We start from the raw sequence: 25,059 nt of genomic DNA, 5'->3' as shown, positions 1-25,059 counted from the left end.
TTTTAATGGAGGAGTGCCGCAATCCAGTTTGCTTCTGGAGGGATCACTCTTACTGCAATCTGGAAGACTGGCTGGAAGGGGTGAGGTGAAGGTACAAGGTCCAAGGAAATGACTCCTACCATTTCCAGGCCAAAAAAGATGACCCTGCAGTGGGGCGTGCTGATGGACAGATTCACAAGAGGAGGCCAGAAGGCCTGGCTTAGGTGTCTGATTGCTGTGAAGTGTGAGAAGGAGCAGGAGAAGGAATCCAAGATAATTTCTGGAATTGTGACTTGGGCAGAAATAAATTCAGGAAGAGGAACCATTCGGAAGGAAACAGAGGATGCTGTCAGCATCTTGAGTGTGAGGCACTTGTGGGACGCGCCATGGTGAACAGATCAACAGCTAAAACGGCACACAAATCAGATGAGAATTCCCACAGATCTGCACTTGTCAAACCGTGGGCTGAACATTCCCTCTCCGTGACGTACGCTGGAGCTGGGGATGTCGTGTGCAGAGCTGCAGTATTACTCAGGTGCACCTCGAGGGTGCAGAATCCCAACTACAGGCAAGAGGGTGGCTATGACAAACACCACACCAGGTGCTAACGATGACTCACAGCCTCCCAGGGTGGGGCCTCTCGGCAGTTAGAACCCGTATGTGCGTGTGTGACCTGCCTCAGCTGTACATGGGCCTGGAGCCAGAGAGGAGGGAGGCCCGACCCTCAAGGAATCTGAGAATGGACAAGCAGAAGTTAGGGAAAATTATAAGCGTGAGTCATGGAACGCTTATGCACTGTGCTAAGCCCTGGCTGCTTTCATGACACCGGTAAGGGTGTTGGTAGGTTGACATTGACAGATTAATAGGAGAGCAACTCCCCGAGAGTTGTTTGAAAGGGGAGAAGCTGAAGGTTTCATAGGCAGGATAGGCTGAACAAATAGGTCATGAAAGGAGGCATGCAAATATACTGAGGTCGCAGAAAACACATAATGCAAATTGAGCTAGCCTTTTTGGACAGCGGCGCCATCATCGGAGAGCCAACATTTGCAAAGGGGCTGCAGTATGCAAAAGCACTGTATTATGCATTATGCAGGGCCCGTTTCTGGGAAGCAAAACCCGCTCCCTGGCCCAGGGCCTCTTGTCTTGTTTTTTTGAACTTGACTGCAGTCTGGAGCAGCGCTGTCCCTTAGAATGTTCTGCAGTGGTGGAAATGTCCTACATCTGTGCGATCCAGTACGGCAGCCGTGGGACCCATGTGGCTACTGAGCATGTGAAATGTGGCTAGCGAGACCAAGTAACTGGATTTAAAATTTTCTTTGAATTAATTTAAAAGTAAAGGTAAATAGCCACACAAGGCTAGTGGCGCTTTATTGGACACCGCAGTTCTAGACTTTTGCTGCCCTCACATATGGATGGACAGTCTGACTTTTTAAGCCACTACGGGTTACTTGAAGCCACTAAGTCTGTTTTTTGTTTTTGTTTTTGTTTTTGTTTCAACCTCCAAAGTTTGTGTGGATCATCATGAACAAAACAATTAAAATGTTTATGTTGGGTAATAGCCTTCATAATAGCCTTAAGTTCGCCATGCTTTCTGGGAAATTCAGGTGATCTCACTGGTCAACATCCCACTGAGCCAGGCTTGGGCATGGGCCAGTTGCTGCTGGTGTCAGGTTTACTGCCGCCTTCCCATGTCATGTTGGCTCCTTGTGACCTGGAATCTAGTTATTCGGTTGCTGGCTGCTGATGGTGAAGGACAGTAATCCTGTTCCTATCAGCAGGGCAGACCGTACTCTTGGTCTCCACCTTCTTTGCTGACGAAGAAGTAAATACAGTGACAACATGCCCTGAGTCCTTGAGGTTTGTGCATTTGGAACAGCATCCCTTCCAGCAAGGACAGAAGAGCTTCTTCATAGAAGTTTGCTGCTCCCTCCACCCCAAGTCCTGGGCTAATCATTTTCATCATTTTCTATGGGGAAATCAGAGCTCCTGTTTCTTCTCTGTGAAGGTTTGGGAGGGTGAAATATCCCGTTACAGCAGGCTCCTATAAGCCAGCAACCGTGTCCTGGGGACACGGTTTCCTGCTTGTGCTGAGAGACTGCTTTCTAGTCTACTACTCCTCCAACTCCTAGTTGACTAGACGGAGGTGCTGTGTATTTCCCTACTTATTCTACTCTGGTTAAATGGTTAATATGGCTGTATGTCACTTTGAAAAGAGTCCAAAATTAAGTTGCCTTTTAAAATTGAGTTGGTGTTTAGAAATGTGTCCTGGGATAGGGCTGAGGCAAAAGAAGGTATTCTAGAAGCCTCAGAACCTGCTCTGCCACTGATACCTATGAGAGCACCATTTGTGGCTAGTCGGACACCAATGTAATTTATAATGTAATCTAATGTTATGTATGAACACAAGAGTCTCACTTGTTCTCCCACCGATCCCACGAGATAAGCATTAATAAGTATCTCCTTGATGGGAAACTGAAGTGCTTAGAAGTGGTTTGTCTGAATTCACACTATAATGAGGGACAGAGATGGCCCTTGATGATAAGCGTTCTTTCTACTTTGCCGCACCACTAATTTTTTTTTTTAAGATTTTATTTATTTATTTATTTGACAGACAAAGATCACAAGTAGGCCGAGAGGCAGGCAGAGAGAGAGGGGAGGAAGCAGGCTCCCTGCGGAGCAAAGAGCCCGATGTGGGGCTTGATCCCAGGACCCTGGGATCATGACCTGAGCCAAAGGCAAAGGCTTTTAACCCACTGAGCCATCCAGGCGCCCCTGCCGCACCACTAGTTTTTTTTTTTTTTTTTTAAAGATTTATTTATATATTTGACAGAAAGAGATCACAAGCAGGCAGAGAGGCAGGCAGAGAGAGAGGAGGAAGCAGGATCCCTGCTGAGCAGAGAGCCTGATATGGGGCTTGATCCCAGGACCCTGGGATCATGACCTGAGCCGAAAGCAGAGGCTTTAACCCACTGAGCCACCCAGGCGCCCCCCGCACCACTAATTTAAATGTGTTTAGGAGGTAACTCTTTAAAGAACATTGCAGCATGAGCTTGGTGGTTATTGCTCTGTCTTGGATTTAGGTGTAACACATCCTCGGCCTAAGGCGCTGTTGAAGCCACTGGTGGCGAGGAAGCCATGGTACACAATGGAGTGGCCGCCGCATTAACTGTGCATTTGGGGATCTGCCCCCTCTAGACAGGTGTCTGGAAATGATGGCTTGATACTGGATCCCATACTTGATGGTGAATGTCTCACTAATACCAGGTCGGTCAGCATTGTGATCATCTGAGACAGGGTCAAGGGGACTGGGTCAAGGAAGGAGCAAGTGGCAGAAACTGCAGTACAAGCATCAGAATTTGGTGGTGGCGCCTCATGCAGTGAGAGAATTAAGCAACCCACTTCCGTACTACCCACTCAGTCGGAAGGAACTTGACTTTACAAATCAGAGGCAATGCTTTCCTTGGTGTTTTCAGCCACAGGAGTCTCTCTAGAAGGGAATTACTTGGGGGGATGTTCACCTGAGGAGGAGGGCTTATATGAACACAAGCCCTACACATGGAACTGGATCTCCTGCTGCTCTTTTCCCATGGCCAATGATGGGCCGGCACCTGCAGTGCCCGACATGGCGTTCAACCCACTGAGCTCTGCAAATCGGGACTGGTCTGGCCTGTGCTCTCCTTGGGCAGGTACCAGCTTCTTGCTGCTTCCCCTGGGAGGCTGACTCCAGGCACTGAGGAGCCTCTAAAAAGAGGTTTGATAAGTTCCGTATTCCCTTAGGATTCGAAATATAGCAGGGCAGGCCCAGACCGTGAAGGTTTACTAACAACCAGATTTTCAGAGACTTTTGGGCAGGGGTCCAAACCTGGGAGGAGAATGCTCCCACTTGACCCATGACCCTGGGGGCTGAAGAGTTCCCTATCTGGTTTATCTCATGAGAGAGCTCTAGCTTCATTCATATCAAACAGAAGTTGAAGGACTAAGCAGGCTGGGGTGGTGGGGAGGGGGGCAGAAATCACCATTACAAGCGCACAAGTCATACGGCTGATGAGTGATGAGTGACGCATTCAGTGACCTTTTCACTCCCCCTGCCCTTCCTGTGCTTTGTATCCAGAGGCAAATCCTCCAGTATCCCCCAAAGAATTATCAGTAATACAGAGAGCAAAGCAGAGGTGAATTGCACTGTGGAAAATTCTGGTTTTGTCACTCTTCTTGATAGAGAAGATGTGACCTTGAAGGCACTTGTATAATCGAGGCCCAAACCCTTGGGATATCATTACCTGGAAAAAAATTGAGATTATGTAAGTCATGTTGTTTTGGTTTCTCTGGCAGACTGAGGTACAGAGACAGTACAAACATGAAAAATCCTGTTCTTATACTTTGGAAATGGCCAGTTTTGTGCATCTGACCACATATTTTTGTCCTTATTTCATCATTACTATTACAACCAGATACTTTTTAAGATATGGTCTGAGTGGGGCGCCTGGGTGGCTCAGTGGGTTAAGCCGCTGCCTTCGGCTCAGGTCATGATCTCAGGGTCCTGGGATCAAGTCCCGCATCGGGCTCTCTGCTCGGCAGGGAGCCTGCTTCCCTCTCTCTCTCTCTCTCTCTCTGCCTGCCTCTCCATCTACTTGTGATTTCTCTCTGTCAAATAAATAAATAAATAATCTTTAAAAAAAAAAAAAAGATATGGTCTGAGTGTTTTGCAATGATGATTTAAAGAATGATTAATTTCTATAGCATAGAGAAGAAAACTACAGAAATCTGTCAATAGCCTGTCCTTCAAACAAAGTTTATGGAGAGGAGCATGAAACTTCCAGTCCTAGAATACCCCGAATGTGCAAGCATCACCATGCAAAGTGGCCATGGCCATCCATATCAGTCTTTGCATGAAAATACAAGAACCCAGCTGCCCATTTGTTTACCAGTCTAGGAAGTGTGCTCCGTGTTACTGTTCGACTTACGTCACATTTTTTTATCTGTCCTTGAGTTTTGTTCTATGTGCAGAAAATGTGAGAATTTATCTTAATGCTAAAAATGTGCTGTTCTAGCCAAACTAGATTTAATTTTTGGATTACTCTCATTCCCTAAGTTTAATCAGCAGCAGGCGTTCTATTTCATCTTTGACTAACAGGGAACGACCAAGGTGATATGTTCTTCTCGATGGTGCCAATATTTTAAGAGTCTCTTTCCCCTTCAGACTCTAGGTAGAATATTTTATCGTGTGATTTCATGTTTCTTAATAGGGAGTATAGATCTCACCCAGGGATATATCTACATCCATAAACATCAATCATCAATGTTTTTAAGGTATCCTTTGAGCATTAAATAACCACAGTGCGAGCATCCCAGATTAAAGAAGAAATTCCAATGAGAACTTGATTGATACTAGGTATCTAGGATCTATCTCTGGGATCCACACTGCTGCCAGAGAGAGTCCATCCTCTAGAGTATATCGTAGGCATAAAATATTAAATAAGAATTCATAAAAGGCATATTACTCATCTTAAATCAATTCACCATGCCAGCAAACAGTGTTGAATGCAGCTTGTGGTATTTAGTACTTACATAGGATAAGTAAAATTCGTACTCAGATAAGATCTTAAACATGAAATATGATCATATAGTTCAGTGGTTCAGAGCACCCTCCCTCGGTTAGACGGACTGCAAAGGACCCCTGACTCCACCACTCACTGCCTTAAAGTCTTGGGTCAAGTTTCTTATCTCTTCTAAGGCTCAGGTTCTCATCATTAGATAAGATAAATGCATAGAGATATATGAGAATTAAATAAGCTAATATTTATAAAATGCTTGGCACGGTGCTGGAACACTGTAAGCACTCAGATAATGGTAACTACAATTATTATCATCATCATATCACAATGATACTGATTTACTATTTTTTGTTGTTATCATCCAGACAAAAATACCTGAACAATTCCTACTTATTACAGGGTGCAGTTATTACTACATTTTACTCTATTTAAAAACAAGATTAAGCAATGCAGTGAGTTAGACTAGAAGCCCATACACACATATATCTTTATATCTGTATCCCTCGTGTGGATGGCCATGGTTATATGGGCAGAGCAGATAGACACTGATGTAGGTGTAGAGATAGGGAGGTGGTGATGTGTTTTAGAAGGCCCAGTGCCTCAACTTTTTTTTTTCCATTTTTTAAAATTTAAATTCAATTAGCCGACATATAATAATACATCATTAGTTTTTGATGTAAAGTTCAATGATTCATTAGTTACATATAACGCCCAGTGTCCATCACAGTATGTGATGTCCATCACCCAGTTACCCCATCTCTCCACCCACCCCCCTTTTCTGCAGCCCTCAGATTGTTTTCTGGAGTCCAGAGTCTCTCATGGTTTTTCTCCCTGTCTGATTTTTCCCATTCCATTTTCTTTCCCTGTCCTATGATCCTCTGTGCTATTCCTTATATTCCACACATGAGTGAGACCGTATGATAATTGTCTTTCTCTGATGGATTTATTCATCTTAGCCTCAGCTCTTGAGGCTTGAGTTGCATTTCTGACTTGGATGGTGCCTCAGAGATTATCTCCATCAGGCCCATCAGGAAAGAAGATCGAGGCCCAACTGGAGTGAAGGGGGACGGACAGTTGGACCACAAAGGAGCCTCCTGGATGGTACCCAGGATGGGAGCTCTTGCCCCTGTGTCTCCCCATCCTGACCTTTAGGACTCTCCAACACCTCCTTTTTGAGTTGGCTTTTTCCTAAGTGACGTGTACACGTGCGTGCACACACACACACACACACAGCAGCAACAGAAGCAGGAGGAGTAGATCTCCCAGAGTTCTAAGTACCTGTTTGGAAGATGACCCACTTGAAAACCGGGATCTCTCCAAATTTGTCTCTGGCCCCCCAAATTGATCTCTTTTCTTCTCATTTGGGTCTCTTCTATATTCCTGTCTTCTCAGACAAGCCTGCAGAATGAAAAACGTTTCCTTGGCTTAGGTCTTCGACAAGCTTTATAACTTTTTGCTTAATTCCTATCACCAGGAGCATGAAATACATAACGTCCATCTCTAAGGGCTCAACAACACCTTTACCAAGTGTGAAGACACTCAGCTGGGCATCATTCTCTCTTCCTTTTGCCCAAAATACCAGGTCAGTGGGGCGCCTGGGTGGCTTAGTGGATTAAAGCCTCTGCCTTTGGCTCAGGTCATGATCCCAGGGTTCTGGGATCGAGCCCCACATGGGGCTCTCTGCTCAGCGGGGAACCTGCTTCCTCCTCTCTCTGTCTCTGCCTGCCTCTCTGCCTACTTGTGGTCTCTGTCAAGTAAATAAATAAAATCTTAAAAAAAAAAAGTACAAATGAAAACCAGGCATTTATTAAAAAAAAAAAAAAAGCCACTGTTTTAATCAATTAAAATCAACACACCAAGAGGTGTTTTGACAAGTATTTCCCCAACAACTGACTTCTTAAGGCAGAAAGTACCAGATACACAGTATCAGCTTCCCTTCAGCCTTGCTCTTCTGAGTCCCCTCATTCTGTCGCTGCTTGACTCTGACCTCTTGGATCACACCTGGTTCCAGGGTAAGACTTTTCCTACATGAGAGCTTTAGCACGTGAGCTTCCTTTCACTCGGAATGCCCTTCATGGGATGTTCACAGGCTCGCAAACCCTGCAGATCTATTCAGATCCAGCTCACGTGGCATCTCTTGCCTTGCCTTGCTCCTCTTCCCCAGGCCAAAGTAATTGCTCCTTTATACAGACACAGCTTGAATTGTGCAATTTTTTTTTTAAACTGTTGTATTTAGTTGTTTTGAGCCTGTGTCTCCTGCTGATCAGTGAAAACCCTCAGGGTAAGGACCACCTCTTATCTTTTGAATCCCCCAGCATCTAGCATTTAATGTTCACTGAATTGCATTATTGTTTCAGAGGGAAATATCAATTCCCAAATGCAAAACAATAAAAAAATAAAAATAAAGTAACCAACAAAAAAAATTGTCCGTCTCTTAAAAAAAACAAGCAAAATTAAGAGAAAATGTAGTACCACTATATTTCTTCTCCAGGATCAGGACAGGAAAAAACCCCAAGGATATCAGGTGCTGTGGGGGTTTCAATTGATATTTTAAATAGTTTAAAATAGTAAAACTTCTTGGAGCATTTCTATAGGTTCAGTGCCCGAATTCACCTTTGCGCTGCTAGAGCCAAATTATCTGCTGTCATGGTAAAGAAGGGCAGTTAAAGACCAACAATACTGTTACTAAACCGGGCCTGACATCTCCCCTTCCCGGCTGGGTTGAGAAAGGAAAGATTCCTCCTGCATTTTCCCCCTTTGTTAGAAAATGCATCTCCTTCCTTGATGTGGAAGGACTTGCCAGAATTTCACGCCTCTGGGAAAGCCTAATATTATGCTCCGTGGTTAAAAATAGAAATGACCTGATATTAACAAAACATTTACTGCCTGGAATTGGGAACAGCGAGCCCGTGACACTGCTTCACAACCAAGTTGCTGGTGAAGCCCTGGCCTCAGGGCTCATACACAGCAGCCAGATGGTACCTGCTGCAAGTGGAATCCTGTAGGAAAGGGCGGTTCCAGCCTGCCTTGTTCGGAAAGGGAGAGCAGTCTGAAATGGTTGTCCCCCTCCCCTTTCCCCGTTTCTCTGTTAATCCAGTTTTCAGAAACTATGCTATCTAGATAGTAAGCCATTTTAATAAATCCTAGGCAATGTTTTTTTTTCTAAATTAATTATTTTGGGGGGGTGTGCAGAAGGAGAGAGAATCTCAAGCAGACTCCTTGCTGAGCATGGAGCCTGACACGCGACTCGATCCCAAGACCCTGAGGTCACGACCTGTGCCAAAATCAAGAGTTGGACTCTCAACTCTTGAGACTCTCAAATCCCACTGAGCCACCCAGGTGCCCTGGCAGTATCTGTTTTAATAAATAATTTGAGCAAGAAAACCCCTAAAAGTACTGGACAGTAACTATGAGAAGTTAAACACCAAGTAAGAAAGTACACCAAAGTAAAACTGGAGAGAGTTAGCCGGAGAGTTTAATGACGTTTAAGTGAAGATGGGCCTCTTTTCCATTCCCTTTCCAGTAACTTCAGATTGGAGCCTGTTTGGGAGGAGCCCTGGCTGGGAGTGTTGTTTCCTGGAGCGGCAGATGTCTGTGTTATCCTAACCGACTGGGATTACAGGCGCAAGCAGCAAATGCTGATAGGCTCAAAGTGGAGGACAGTGTTAGCAAATGCACGTAGGACCAAGGCAGATTTTGTGGGATGAACAGAATTCTTGTGGGTTGAGTGTTTTTTGAAAATTCTCTCCAAGAATGCATGCAACTTAAATATTTCTTTACCGAAAGGGGAGGAGGAGTAGAATGGTTTGCAGTGTCAAAAAAAAATTTTTCCCCCTCTGGTTCCTTATGCCTCCTCCTCTCAGAGGAGCCTGAGAACAAACCGGTGTGAGGGTGGGTAATTTTTATCTTGATACAGTCAAGCAATCTTTCTGTGTAAATCAAACATCCGTCCTCTTGAAGTGATAGCTTTGCCCAGTTGAAGGAACACAGGGACAGAGGCAAGTCCAGACTTCCAGTCCTAGAAATAGCAGGACCTGAGCCATAACTGCTGCTTGTCCCCCAGGGGCTAGTTTTCTTGTTATTTGTAAAAGTGAATGATTTTTGTTTTTGTTGTTGTGTGTTTTTTTGTTTGTTTGGGTTTTTTGTTTTGTTTTTTGCCATTTTTGATGCTGATGTTTCCACATTGGGGGTCCTGGAGTGACAGGGCAGAGTGTGAAATCCATAGGATGGGGAGGAGGAACTGATGTGTAACTCGTGATCATCAGGGGCTCCCCTTCCGCTGGAACTTTAAGAATATTCCCCTTTCAATTCCACATGTCTGGAGCTAGAGTGCTATAAATAAGTTCCTGTTCATGTGACGGAACTGGCTGAGGGCAGTCTTAAAATTGAAGGCTTCAGGTAACTCCTTATTTCCTCCTTGAGCTGGGGGCCGGAGCGGGGGTTCCTCTTTCACTCCTCCTCCGACTCTGCCTCCCCTCACCCCCCAGCCCATCCCTCTGACCGCGGAGCGCAGGCAGGCTGCCTCCAGAGCACAGGCTCCCACTGCGGGGGCAGAACACAGAGTGTGCATATATGCCTGTGGGAGATGACGTGGGTTTCGTGACTCACTGTAACTCAATACGGGTAAACACGACAAACCCCAGCTCTGCCACTTTCTTGCAACGTGACCTTGGACAGGCTGACTAACGCCATTGATTCTTGCTTCCCTCATCTGTAAGAGGGAGATGCCTGGTGCCGCCAGATTGCCGGGGAGCCTGGGGCCCTGTTGGCAGGACGCTTGGCAGAGTGGCTCCTGGCGAGTGTTCAGTGAGAGGCGCTCATCACCGCCAGCACCACCATCATCACCGTCATTATCATCATTAGGCATTAATTGTTGTTTCTGATCCCACTGCCTGGTTTACTTCTGTTTCCAAAGCCAGCCTTTGCCAAATCACGTGACTCTGATCCTGGTCAGGGAAGAAGAAAGAATCTTTCTGTCTGGGCCTGAGCTTCCTCCTTGTTTTTGTGCCCTGGAGGCAGAGGACTGTTTCCTAGGCCCGAAGTTCCCTGGCCAGACAACTGAGGTGATCCTGCCCTCAGTCAGGGTACCTTGTAAAGCGCTTTTTCTTCAGTGTTGCAGCTTTCTGACTTTGGGGGCGGGTGGTGTGTGTGCTCAGTTTCATGAGCTTATTTGATTATCAGTCCTGCCTTCAAGTCCTCATCTGGGCTCCTGGGCCTTAAGAAGCCACTGGGCCTTAGGAACACTTTCCCAGGCTCAGGGTTCCAGTCTGAAAAACCCCGAGACCATGACACATCTGTACCTCTAGAGCACGGTGGCCTCCACCAAGGTTATCATTACTCTGAGCATCCAAGCATTTGGAGAAGTGGGACTTGCCATGGCTTCGGTTGGTACTTTTCTGTTGTTCTTTTGATCTAACACTCATAACCCGGAATTGGGGGGTTTAATTATCATTGCTGGCATTATTCAAGCTCATTAGTTTTAAGAGGTTAAGGAATCAGAGGTGTAAAAACAATCTGACACTCTATTTCCCTCACATGAGTTTCTTTTCCTGTTCTGTCTGTGGAGAGGACAGAAGCACATGCCTCAGAGGTGAGCAGAACAGAGACTCCTCCCGTTGGCTCCCATGGGAGGGGAAGCTGAATTTACTCCCTCAACCTCCTGAATGGACGGTACCCAAGCCCCTGCCACCTGGCATTGTCACCTCTCATGTCCTTGAACAAGTTTACAGCGTCACGTTAAGTTGTTTGCTCAATCCTTGAAAGATCAGGATGAATAAATGACAGGAAATGAAACCCATCTGAACACATTTGATAGATCACGGAATATCATTCTGAAATGCCAAGTGTAATCTTTCTCTCCAGCTTTCAGTAGACATTAATGGCTAAATTCTGCCTCAGGTTACATAAACACGTTTGACCAAAAGGAAGGAAGGAAAAAAAAAAATCCATGCAGCGTGAACACCCTTGAAGAAACAGAGCCAAATCCTGAGATGGCATGTAATTATGTACTAGCTACCAGATTCTGAAATAGCATGTAATATGCCAAATAGATGTTTATTTCCTCTTGTTTTTTTCAAAAGGGTCCCACCCAACCACTGAAAGCAGCATCAAAATAACTCAGGGTGGGTTTAAGCCACCTCTCTTGGTGCCAGCACACAAACCTGTAAAGGCACTGCTAATCCAGTGCACACCAACCCTTGGCATATTCTAGGATGTTGCAGGAATAGTGTACACAGGAGGTTTGCAAGGGCTTCAATTTGAGCCAGTTCATTAAAGGCAAGTGAAGCACAGGAAGGAATCTGCAGCAAATGTGTATAATTTAGGAGTCCTGTCTGGCTATTAGGTCTTAAAATATTTGTACACCCTGAAATGGGGAGTCCCTAGTGTCCAAGCAGTTTGCTGCCCTAGGAGTGAAAGCTGGGATTCCTTGGGCCAAACTCATTGAAGAGCCAGTGTTTTAATATCGACCCGTTGCAAAGTCTATCTTAGTAAATTATCTACATATATTCAGGTCATACATGGACCAAGTTATTGAGGGGTTATTAAGGTCATGCGATTGATTCTTACTAAAACCCCTTTAAACCCCTACTTTAAATCCTTTCTGGAACAAGACAAGGGAGAGACTAAATCATACAAATAGCTCACCACTGTTTCTCTCAAAGTCTTTTCTGTGGGTTGCTATATATTTAATTCAACAATACTCAGAACATATTAAAGACAACCGTATTTATTTTTTGCAGACTTTGTGGTGAGTGGTTTTGAAAATGCTCAATGAGGGTGGACTTGACCTTGAGAAATAGTTACAAGTCAGCTGAATCTAAGACTGATAAACAGAGTTGGTGGTCAAGTTAGGTAATGCTGGCTCACATCAATGGTAGGGCGTTCAGTTCAACACAGAAGAGTAAGACTCCATCCCTGCCTTTAGGAAGCTGTGGTCCAGATTGAGGGGAAGTCATCCGGAAGACAATTTCAGTACAATTTCATAAGCAACATGAAGGAGGTATGAAAGGACGCTTTGGTATTGGAGTGATGGAAATGTTGTAAAGCTGGATGGTGGTGATGGCTGCAGATTTGGTAAATTTACTGCAAGTCATTAAATTATACACTTAAAACAGGTGAATTTTATGATATGTGAATTATACCTCAATAAAGAGGACTTTAAAAGAAGGGTGTGGTGGGAGTACAGAGGTTCCATTTAGTTCTAAATTCAAATTGCAGTCTTTACCACCCTTGTCAAGAGAGTAAAGAAGGGGGAAGGGGAGGTCAGAGAAGCAGTGAAGATTTAGGCTGCTCTGTGTATGGTTCTTAGGTCTTGGGCCTGCCTTTCAAAAAAGCAGTCTGAAGGACGCCAAGGTTGGAGGCAAGGAGACTGGTAATAAGGAGATCGTAATGATCTTGGAGAGAAACTGTGGAGACGGGAACCAGGGTGTGGGATGAAAAGGGAAGCACAAGTTCATGAGTTGATAGGCGACAGTGGCAGGACTTGGTAACAGGTGGGATATGGTGGTGAGGGAGAGAAAGAAGTTGGGGAAGGCTTAAATACGGAGGAGGATGGCAGAGGGTGGACATGCTGAGATGCCTGTGTGACATCCAGATGGAAATGTCCCAACAGGCAGGTGTGCATGTGATGGTGACCCTTTGGGGGAGACTCAGGGTTACAGGTCATTAGTCTATGAGTGATAGTTAAAAACATGGGAGGGAAGAGATGGGTCACAGAGACCTTGTGAGTTGGAAGAAAGCTAGGCTGTTGGAAACCAGGGGAATTAACATTTGTGGGGCAGGGAGAGGAATGTGAGAGAAACAGAAGGAAAATCAGCAGAATGTGCTGTCAAAAAGCCAAAGGAGTAATGTTTTGGGAAGGGAGGAGTGATAGTGTCAAATGTAGATAAAGCTTCAGAAAACAAAGACTAAAAAGATGTCCCTTGAATTTGGCTACTGATCTTAGAACAACTTCAGGAGAGGGGAGGGGAGGGGACAGCCAGGTTGCAGCAAGTTAGGAGCGAATGGGGGGAGTGGAGATAGAAATGTAGCAGGTTGGGGACAGTGCCAAGTCTGTGGCTAGAGAAGGACTGTGTGTCCTGTAGCTTTGTTCTTTTGTACTCAGTATAGGAGGGACTTGAGCATGTTAGTAGGCTGAGCCAATTAGAAGGAAGGAAATGTCAAAGATACAGACAACTAGTTCCTGGACGGAGAAGAACTGGACACAGCGGGGTGTGGGCCAAGAGCTTGGGCCAGGCCAGGTGCTGGCCCAGAGAGTGTCACTTTCCCCTGGGGACTTGAGGTCTGCGGGGGTGTGTAGCCTGGAATGGAAGGGGAGGAGTGGCGAGGCTTCCTACCTGATGGACTTGGGTCCTTTGCTTTGTTTCCTGTGTGTATAAAACAGGAAGAGAAGTTCTTTGTTGAAAGTGTGGGGATTGCAGGTCTGAAAAAGGTAGGAAGGTTGAAAACCGATGATGACAGAGGGAGCTGATGGACGAGTAAGCATGCTGACGTCAGTCGACCTTCTCCCCATTATCTCCCTCACTCCACCTCTCCGTATATGGGCATGATGGGAGTTCTGCTCCTGTTCCCTGGGTTAAGCCACTTCTCACCACCTCCACTCCTACCCCTGGGTCTGAGCCACCATCATTTCTCCCCCAGGTTTCTATCGGAGTTCCTTACCAAGTTTTTCTGCTGCTTCCCTAGCAAGAGCTATCTTTAAACACTGTAAATCAGATCATGCCGCTTCCCTGCTTAAAATCATCCCAATAATTCTTCCTAAGAGTAAACTCCAGACACCAAATTTTGTCCTGAGAGATTCAACATGATCTGGCCCCATTTACTTCTCCTATCTTGTTACATGCCACATTCTCCCTTGATCAATGTGGTTCAGCCACTCTGGCCTTCTTTTGTTTCTTCCAGAGCTCCAAGTTAGTTCCTGCCTCAGGGCCTTTGCACTTGCTTCCCATCTGCTCAGGATGCTCTGGCCAGCTCTTTCCCATCTTTTTACCTCTACAACCAAATGTTACTCCCCCAAAGAGGCTTCCCTACCTGTGTAAGGGAGCATCACCCCCCAGCCGGTTACCTCTTTTTGCCTCCTTATATTTAGCATTAATCAAAACTATCTCATGTATTTATTTACTTGTGTGTTTTGTTTGTTTCTCAATTCCAGAATAAGAATTCTGGGAGAGAAGGGACTTCGTTTAGGACGTTGTAGGCACTTGATAAGTATTGTTATTTTTAAGGGCAGTGTTGAAAGTATCCTTATTAATAAGGACATGAATGTCCTATGAAATTAGACAAATAAAGCCCCAGTGACTTCAGGCCACACAGTTGTGTGATTTTCTTCAGCAGAGACCATCAGATAATAAGATTGATCTTCTTACATGTTTGTTCTGGAGACAACTTCAAACAAGCATTTCCAAATGAGGGTCAGGTGGCAGAGGGATCTAGGTGAAAAGCACTGGATTCCCAGTGTGACCAGTTCAGCTATTTATGTTCTTATTCATTTTACAGAAATTCCCTCACTTTTACAGTCTTGTACGTGGGTTGGCAAGTTGTGGGAGGAAATTGCTGACTCTGCTTCCAGCCCCACAGCTAAGCTGCATTGTACAGGTGAAATCAGGTTACTGAGCTCGGTCTGGTTTCCTTGGTGACCCAGGAGGTTTGGTTATATTTGAAATTGCTAAGGAGAAAAATTCAATAGCAACATTTCTGTGTTTTCCTTAGGGAAGGTGCACTTTTCAATCCTCAGCTGAAGCCGAGGACAAGCCTCCTGGATTGGCGAGGGTTGACCTCTGGCCAACAGGCTGAACGACACTTTCTCAGTGCTCCCAGAATCTCACACCCAGTCTGGCAAGTTTGTCCTATGCCAGCTCTGGGTAATTACATCATGACTCCTCGGGCTCCCTGACTGTTTTGTTTTTGCATGTAAACACTGTAACTAGGGTGACGAATAGTTAGGTTATTGGAGAATGTGTTAACCACCTTTCTTCTGATGGGATGACAGTGGAAAGGCATATTATTTTATAAATGGTAGGTCAACCCCCCATTAATCTTTAATGGTTTTTTTTCTGGATATCCTGGTTTATCAAATTTAAGCTTTCATGTCATTCGTTGACAAGCTTTGTGTGCCAAGCTCTGTGCTAAGTACTTTTCAAGTGCTATTTTGTTTTCATGACACTATTATGAAGTGGGTACTATTATAATTTTTATTAATTTTTTTTATAGAGAGGGTGGGAGGGGCAGAGAGAGAGAGAGAGAATCCTAGGCAGACTTCACAGCACAGAGCCCAAAGCAGGGCTTGATCTCATAACCCTGAGATGACCTGAGCTGAAATTAGGAGTCAGATGCTTAACCTGAGCCACCAAGGCACCCCAAAGTGGGTCCTGTTACTAACTTCGTTTTATTTTTTTTTTTAAAGATTTTATTTATTTATTTGACAGAGAGAGATCACAAGTAGGCAGAGAGGCAGGCAGAGAGAGAGGAGGAAGCAGGCTCCCTGCTGAGCAGAGAGCCCAATGCGGGGCTCGATCCAAGGACCCTGAGATCATGACCTGAGCCGAAGGCAGCGGCTTAACCCGCTGAGCCACCCAGGCGCCCCACTAACTTCGTTTTAAAGATGTGGAAACACAGAGAGGTAAAGTGACTTTCCATGGTCACACAACTAGGAAGTGATGGGTTTGGGATTTTGGGAAGTGATGACTGTTTATCATGCACTCCGACTGTATCCTGAATTCTCACATAGAACTCTAATGGAAGTGGAGGATAATTTTAGTTTCTTGCAGTTACCTGATATTCAGAGTCCATCTTATGCTGCATGTCCCGCAGATACTGAACATTACTCACGAACTTCTGCCTGTCCTTTGCTTCATGCAACATGATTCTTAATCCCCAACCTGCGTATAAGAGATAAATACATGTGCTGTGACATACTCCTTCGTTGCTGTGCCAGATTTGGATTTATCTTAGTATAATTGCTTTTGTTCATCTAATTTCCATTGTTTGAAAAGCACAGATGCTCCTTTCAGCCAGCAGGGACTCTTTGTGTTGGTGTGGATGCCCTTACAGCCCTCCTGTTCTGGGCATAAATAACACGGCCACATTCATCAGCTGGCTTCAGTGATCTCGTCCTGGTTATTCATAGGGGGTTAGGTTGACAGACACCTGATTCAGAAGCAGTTCTACGACTTGACAGAAAGAAAGAAGAGAAAACTTAAGAACCTAGCGAAATTAGTAATGAGTAAAGTTATGAACACCTGGTCACTTAAATTCACTTATTCAACAGTCGTGCTCCTATTTCAACTGAGACACTATGCTGTGTGCTAGGTAGGATACGAACATGCCCCTGCCTTGGTTGTTGCTTACAGTCAGGTGGGCGGAGGACTGACATTGAACCTCACTGCACCCCAGCCACTTCAAACTCCGTGAGGTTTTCTCATGAACCTACCCTTCCTTCAGAATTGTCGGAGGGGAATGTTCACACTGCCCAGTGAGCTCCTCCACCACCCCTCTCCCCTGCCATTCAGATCCTCACCCAGCCCTGATGGTTTTCTCCCCTGAAGTAGCCCCTAAATCCGTCATGGGGAGAGTGTGGGCCCTGCTGTGAGACTCTGGGTTCAAATCCCAATTCTTTGAGTACTGACAAAGGAACCCTAATTGTGATAAGTGCTATAGAGTAGAAATGTGAGCTTCTTTGAGAGATGGTTATTATGGAAGGGCATGACAGGGTCTGGGGGCAAGGTTTTCTTTAGGAAATGACACTGGGCTTCCTAAGGAGTGAGCCAGGCAAGAAGTGGGGCGGAGAGCATCTCAGGCAGAAAGGACAGCAGGTGCGGGAGCTTCAGGGTAGCAGGGGGCTGGTGCGGTTGAGGACCAGGAGGGCCAGAGCAGTTGGAGCAGAGAGAGGAGAGAACAGCAATGGAGGGGCTGTAGGGGAGACAGCCTGGAAGGTTATGATTGCCAAGAGCCATTTAACTGCCACTGGAAAGTTCCAGCCTGGGGAGTGAATGGTTAGACTTGCATTTTATTTTATGTTTTATTTTTTAAAGATTTTATTTTTAAGTAATCTCAACACCCAACCTGGGGCTCAAACTCACAACCCCAAGATCAAGAGTCCTACATGCTCTACGGAACTGAGCCTGCCAGGTGGCCCTAATTTGCATTTTCAAAGGCCCCTCCAGCTCTGGTTCTGGTGTAGAGAATGAATGGGGGGGAGGGGCTGGATCGAAAAAGGAAAGTAGAAAGACCCCTGGGAACCTATGATGATGATCCAGATAAGATGGTGACCACACTTGAGGGGCAAGAGTGGAGAGGAGGCAGGCGTCCGAGCTACTGTTGACTGGCCTCCGGAAGGGCTGGGCACTCTTGTCAACATTTACACATAGTAACTCGTTCCATCTTCAGGAAGGCATTGAGGCAAGCACTCGATTTCCATTTTGCTGGTAAGGAGACTGGGGCACAAAGGGGCACAGAGTAGCTTGTTTAAGGTTACAGAGCTGCTAACTGGAAGAGCCGGGGTTTGAACCCACAGAGTCTCACAGCAGGGCCCACACTCTCCCCATGATGGATTCCAGGGCGGGTGGGGGGGGGGCTACTAGGGGGAGAAAATCATCAGGGCCCGGTGATGGCACAGATGGCGCGGAAAGGCGAATGTGAAGGAAGCCGGCCAGGTTACGGGCTCGAGCAGCTGGCTGGGCGCTGGTGGCTGGTCAGCTGGTCGGTGGGCGATTCTGGAGACATTTCTCTTTGTGAGAAAACCGTGTGGCGTTTGAAGGGGAGGGGGGTGGGGGAGCAGCAGATGGAGAGGTCACGCCAGCACCTAGAGGCGGGGCTCTGGAGCTGACCAGAGAAGTGAGGATTTGGGCACCCCGGCATTGGGTGACAGCTGACGTGGAAGGCAGTGTGCGTACTGGAAAGAGGAGAACCCGGGGCACGAAAGCTGAGGAGCAAGCACTCCAACTCGAGAACCCCGAGCGGAAAAGAAGGCTGCAAGGCCACCAGAGAGGCAGGAGGCAAACCAGGTGGGCGCGGTTGCATAGACGCTGAGAGGAGCGGGTTTCAAGGAGCAGGCTATTTATAACCTCGGTGAGAACACTGAAGACCGATTGCAGTGCATTGCGCAAATGAGAGGTAAGGAAGTAGAGACAGTGCTTTCAAGAGCTCTGGCTCTGACTGGTGTGGCCCAAGTTTATGACCAAAACATTTAAAGTCACACAGTTATTAAACAGTGCTGTCCATGAGGAGTCCGCTAGACTCAGTCAGGGTCATCTGAGGTCCTACACATCCTGCTTTTTTGGCCAGTGAAGTCTCTTCGGTGATTTCTACAGATACATTTTTTTTAATTGACATAGAACATGACATTCGTTTCATGGGTACCACAGAATGATTTGATCTGTATTTGTTGCAAATGATCACAGTAAGTCTAGTTAGCATCTATCACCCACATAGTCATAATTTTTTTCCTCTTGTGATGAGAACTTAATAGAATTAGATCTATTCTCTTACCAACCTTCAAATATACAGTATTTTCTCGTTTATTTATTTAATTTATTAATCTCTATACCCAGCATGGGGCTCAAACTCATGACCCTGAAATCAAGAGTCACACACTCTTCTGACTGAGCCAGCCAGGCGCCCCTTAGATATGCAGTATCAACCATAGTCACCACGCTATGCGTCACATTCTCAGTATTTACTTATTTTATTACTGGAAGTTTGTGCTTTTTGACTTCCTTCACCCATATTGCTGTGCCCCCGCCCCAGCCCCATGCCTTTGACAACTGCCAGTTTGTTCTCTGAATGTTCTCTGTGTCTGTGAGCTTTGGTATTTTTTTTTTTTTTTAGATCCAAATATGAATGAGATCATATAATATTTCTTTCTCTGTGTGATGTATATATCTTACATTTTATCTGTTCATCCATCAGTAGACACTGAATTTGCCTCTGTGTCTTAGCTATTGCAAACAATGCTGCAGTGAGTTAGTGTTTTGGATAAATTCATATGGGAGTTCTATTTTTAATTTTTTGAGGGACTTCCATATTTTCCATAGTGGCTGCACCAATTTATATTTCCACCAGCAGTGCACAGGGATTCCCTTTTCTTCACATCCTGATCAGTACTTACTTGTTATCTTTTAGATACTAGGCCCTCTACAAGGGTGAGGTGGCATCTCATTGTCAGGGTGATGTGTATTCCCCTGTGATGAGTGATATTGAACACCTTTTCATGTACCTGTTGGTCATATGTATGTCTTTTTGGGGAAAAAAAAAGTCTATCCAAATCTCATTTTTAAATCGGGTTTTGGGTTTTTTTTTTTTCTTCTACTGAGATGTATGTGCTTTTTATATGATTTGGATATTAACCTTTTATCAGATATGTGATTTGCAAATATTTTCTCTCATTCAGTAGATTGCCTTTTCATTTTGATGATGCTTTCCTCTGCTGTGCATAAGTTTTTTGGTCTGGTGTGGTCCTACTTGTTGGTTTTGCTTTCGTTGCCTTTTTTTTTTTTTTTAAGTTTGTTTATTTAAGTAATCGCTACACCCAACATGGGGCTCAAACTCATGACCTTGACATCAAGAGGCCCCTGCTCTTCCAACTGAGCCAGGCAGGCACCCTGCTTTTGTTGCCTTTGATGCCTTTGATATCAAATCCAAAAAAGCATTGCCAAGACCGAGGTCAAGGCACTTACCACCTACAGAGTATTATGGTTTCAGGTCTTACGGTCAAGTCTTTAATCCAGTTTGAATTAATTTTTGTGTATAGTGTAATCTCACCCAGTTTCATTCTTTTCTGTGTATCTTCCAGTTTTCCCTGCACCATTTATTGAAGGGACTCTCCTGTCCCCATTGAAAATTCTTGGCTCCTTTGTCATAAATTAATTGACTACATATGCAGGAGTTTTCCAAGCCACTCTATTCTGTCCCATTGATCTATGTGTGCTTTTGTGCCAATATCATACGACTTTATTATTATAGCTCCGTAATATTGTTTGAAATCAGGAAACATGGTGCCTCCAGCCTTGTTCTTCTTTCTGATACACATATTTAAGTGACTTCCATGTAACAGATGCTGCTCTAGACTGTGGAGAGACAGCAGGGTAAGATAGACAACATCCCTACCCTTGGGTGTTTGCACTCTGAAGCTTTCCTTCCTCTCTCCATTTTTTTCAGTTGTGTAGATATTAGCAAAATCAGGTTGCCCCTGACTCATGGTGACTCAGTGTCTGGCCTGGTCATTGTGAAATCTCACCAGGTTTCCCACCTAGCCCTGAGCAAATTTGTGCTGCTGTCTCTGAAGTACAGAAAGCTGGTCTTTGAGAGTCCCAAGTCTAAAACTACAATCCAACAGATAGTTCCACAGACTGCATGCAAAGCCTAGATTTTGCCTCTGAGGATTTTTAATGGTAATTTATAGAACTACACATTAAAAGATCATTTGGGGGGCCCTGGGTGGCTCAGTTGGTTAAGCATCTGACTCTTGATTTTAGCTCGTCGTGATCTCAGTGTCATGAGATCAAATTCCAGTTTGGGCTCTGTACTGGGCATGGAGCCTGCTTGAGATTCTTTCTCTCCCTCTCCTTCTGCTCCTCCCCCCTTCTCTCAAATAATCACTTCCAACTTTTCATATGAATTTGTACCTGCAACAGAATCAAGTTTTTTAGGAAAACAATGGTGTTAAAACAGGGAGAAAGATGAACCCCTGCTGCTATTGTTGGAAAGAACAGTCTGTCTGAATATTAATCAGGCAGAGAACATAAGATTTCGTAATGAAAATGTGTTAATGGTCACTAAAGGGGCATATCCCAGAGTCCACTTGGATGATATATCTTGGTTCCAAAATTAACATAGAAAAATCAGCTCATATATCCTGGTTTTCATGCCTTGTTATTTTAAAGAGGCTTCTAAGTCAAGAGGCGTGAAAAAACTGTGTCTAACTAGGTAGGAAATAACACTATTTGAACTACTTGCTAGGTTACCTCTGACTTCACAATCATCTACCAAATAAAGGACTTTCAAATTACCTACAAAAGTCTCTTTACCCTCCCATAAACTGTTACTGCACTTCACTATAAAATGCATATTTATAAGCATCATGGTGCCACGTGTAATTTATTTAAATACCTCCATACTCTGTGAGAGTAAACAAATACTACAGGCACTGGGGAAAGAGATCGTTAGGAGATCACCACCGTTTAGGAAAAGGTTCTCCAACTTTCTGAAGTACCACTTGAACTTCATACTGTACTTCAGGTTTGAAAACTGACCAGGACAAACAAGAAACAGAAATAACTGGAAGTAAATTCACATGAAATAATGCTTAATTTGCAGATCTCAGTTTAGTGGGCCCACTCAACCAGATGGCCATTTGAAGCCCAAACATTTTTTCTCAGCAAATACAGACAGGTGGGGGAGGGGATGGTAATAAAATGTGGGCAAGGAGCATGTTTCTAAAATAGCGTTCTGTATTCTCTTCCATTTCTCACCTTTGAACTGCTTCTCAATTTAAAATCCACTCATGGTCATGCATGCTTCTGTTTTAAGTCTCTGGTGACAATATATTGGGCCAAATATGTGCTTTAAAAAATCAACGTAAGAAGCCATATTAAATCAGGAGAAGGAGAAGGAGAGGAGAAGGGAGTAGGAGGGATGTGGGCAAGGGAGAAGGGAGTCCTGCTTTGCTGACAGCAAGCGCGAGTGATTCTTCTTGGCCTCAAAATTCTACAGATCTGTGAAATTTCAATGAGGAATATTCTAAGAACTTTGTGACATATGTATTCCTCTCTAGTGTAAGTTTGCAATGAATTCAAACCAAGTTTCCCTGACTAAGGAGAACAGAATCTGATTGCAGAATAGGTTTCTTTCAGTTCTCTAAAATATCATATATGCCATCCTTCTGCTCTATGACCACATTTGTCAAAAGACTTGAAGGAGCTCTTTTTAATAACATCAAGCTATTTCACTGTTTTCTTATTAAAATTTCTAATATGCTCTCATATCAGAAGTATTAAAGTGAATATTTTATTGGCTTAGCAATAAAGAAAAATGTAATGTAAAAATGTAAATGTAAGCCTCTCTTTAGGCTGCACGTTCCCATGGACCACAATCTAAATGGCTATATTAATACCTGACAGTCTGGTTTATAAGTATTTCCCCTTTTCCACAACTGGGTGCTTGGAAGAAGGAGATCAGAACTTATTTCTCCTTTTACACAATTAATTAATTTGTAATGACAAAGGTTATAGGATTTCTTTAAGTCTTAGCTTAAAAAAAATCTTAAGAGTTTTAAAATCTTATAAAAATAATGAATATAAGCAACAAAGATGAGTGATTTGGGGCCAATTTTCCTAACACCCCACTACTGAGAGAATGCTGTGACCCAACGTAAAGAGGAGAAATTGACATGGATGCGGGGAGATAATTGGACTCTCCTCCAGTTTGGTTTAGGAAATCGAGGGGTGGGGGTGTAAGGGGCTTGTGAGAAAAGCTCTTTGGCAGTGACTTATTTATTGTGAAACTGACAGAGATGGGCGGTCACACACTGACTTTCAAGCCTAGAAGAGAGAGACTCCATGTATAACTGGGAAACTTCGGGATGTGGGATTGATGTCACAGGCTTGACAAGCAGTTTGATGCTCCCAACGATGACAATATCAACAATTTCCCTCTCAGAAGCCAGAGGGGCCGTACGGTCCGTGTAGACACTACTGTGGACTTGCAGACCCAAGAAGCCTGCAGGGAAGTTACGCAGCTGCGGGGCGGCCGCCAGGGTGCAAATAAGTGATCCCCGGGTCCCCCACACCTGTTCCTTGAGGCAGGTAAACACGGGTCCCCCAGGGAGAGGGAGAGGCCTGGCCGACAGGCTTCGGCCCTATTTACCCCCAGAATGGCAGAAGCAGAAAGGAGAGGGTGTCCTCCTTCTCCCCACACTTCCTCGGAGGACTGCGGGCCGCAAGGGTCGCGCGCGGCTGGGGCCGGCGGGCCGTTACCTGGCGGGTCCGTCCTTCCCCACCTGCGCGGGCTGAAGGGGCCAAGGGGCGGGACAGGCGGGCTGCTCCAGGGCGGAGGGGCCGCCCATCAATCGCGCAGGGCAGTCTCTGTGTTCCTCTTCCTCCTCCTGTCTCGTCTCCCCTCCCGCTACCGGCCCCTCTTCCTCCTCCTCCCCGGAGGCAGCTTTCCGCTGCGGCGGCGGCAGGGCTTTCTAGGGGTGGAGGCGGTGGGGGCGGCTGCCCGGCGTCCTCCCGTTTCCCTGGCAACGCGGCCTCCTCACCCAGCGCGCGGGAGCTGGGGGCTGCGAGCGCTGGCGCGGGGGTGGGGCCGGGGCCGGGAGGTCCTGAGCCCAGACGCGGGCGCCCAGCGGTTGCCGTGGGAACGGGATGCAGTCGGGGAGGCAGAGCGGTGATGGCGGTGGGCAGAGAAGACACGGGGAAGGAGCACGCCCAATTGGCTTTGTCTTGATGCCCAAGCCCAGACCCAGATATTGAGGCCATCACCCCTGCTCCGAATCGGTGCTGTGCTTTATAAAGAACGTGATTAGAAAACAAGAGGGTGAAATAGTTTTAGCTGAATAAAGTAATATTAAATAGATAGGTAGAGGAAAGACAGTGCAGCCCTGGAGTTTGAGCTATTCGGAGAATCTCTGAAGTACTTGCTCCCAAATAAGAAGGAAGAAATAAATGATCAAGGGAGGCACTCTGTCTATTGCAGAACTGAGACCAGATCCCAGTTATCTCCTGGTTATAATTAATCTTGGCTGCCTTTCCCAAGGAAGGAGGTTCTTGGAGGTTTACACTAGTGCCCACAGATTTGGAAAAGACCAGAACCTCACCTTCTCTCTGCCAGACTTATTTCTGTGTGTGGTTTTTGGTAGGCCAGGATGACTCTTCCATTCATTTTGCACATGTAGGCACTCAATAACTTGCCAACTGATGTCAAGTTAGGGCACTTTTGATTGGGTAGAGAATAGAGGGAAAAGAGAATAGAAATTCTTGGACTTTCCATCCGTGCCCAGCATCCCTAGGTGTCTGTGATTTGGGTGTTCTCTAAGCAATCCCCCAAATCCAGCTGGCATCCATAGCTCTGCATCACTGCCCCCTTCCTTCTGTTCTTATCACCACCACCCTAGTTTGGGGCTCCGGGACCTCATGTCTGGATTATCATAAGGACCGCCCAACCACATCTTGAGCTCCTGTCTCCCATACCCTAGCCGCACCATTTCCCTGATTCTATAAGCAGCTCGGGTCTCATGCTGTGGCTCTGCTGAGAAGTTCTCAAAGATTCCTCGCTGACTGCGAACTAAAATCCAAACTCTTGACTGCGGTGGCTTTCTCTATACCTTCCTCCAGGCTTGCTTTTTTTTGGTTTTCCTCTGTCAGGGCTTCTTCATTCATACTTCAGCTAGACCAGACTGCATATGATACTCTGAATGTCACCCCCTGCTTTCACATCGAATCCCGAGGCACATCCTGATCCAGGCAGAGTCCAGATAATGTGTACTTAGGAGAAAGCTTTGTTTTGGGTGCTTTGTCATCCACCCTCCTTTGGTCCT

At 45.4% G+C, this 25,059-nt stretch overlaps 1 protein-coding gene across 1 annotated transcript in view; it reads right to left on the bottom strand.

Annotated features, from left to right (window-relative positions):
• The window catches only part of MARCHF10 (membrane associated ring-CH-type finger 10), a 48,510-nt gene extending 24,604 nt beyond the window's left edge, over window positions 1-23,906 (bottom strand). The window contains exons 1-3 of the mRNA XM_059378489.1: window positions 23,501-23,906; window positions 16,302-16,408; window positions 6,810-6,929 (exon numbers count right to left, since the gene is read on the bottom strand). Coding sequence (XP_059234472.1) covers window positions 6,810-6,929; window positions 16,302-16,391 — 210 coding nt within the window. The 5' untranslated portion in view covers window positions 16,392-16,408; window positions 23,501-23,906. The remainder of the gene's footprint in view (window positions 1-6,809; window positions 6,930-16,301; window positions 16,409-23,500) is intronic.
• Between the last annotated feature and the right edge of the window lie 1,153 nt (window positions 23,907-25,059).

The sequence above is a fragment of the Mustela nigripes genome, chromosome 16, assembly GCF_022355385.1.
Source record: "Mustela nigripes isolate SB6536 chromosome 16, MUSNIG.SB6536, whole genome shotgun sequence".
Classification (NCBI taxonomy): Eukaryota; Metazoa; Chordata; class Mammalia; order Carnivora; family Mustelidae; genus Mustela; species Mustela nigripes.
This window is presented reverse-complemented; position numbering and strand designations above follow the sequence as displayed.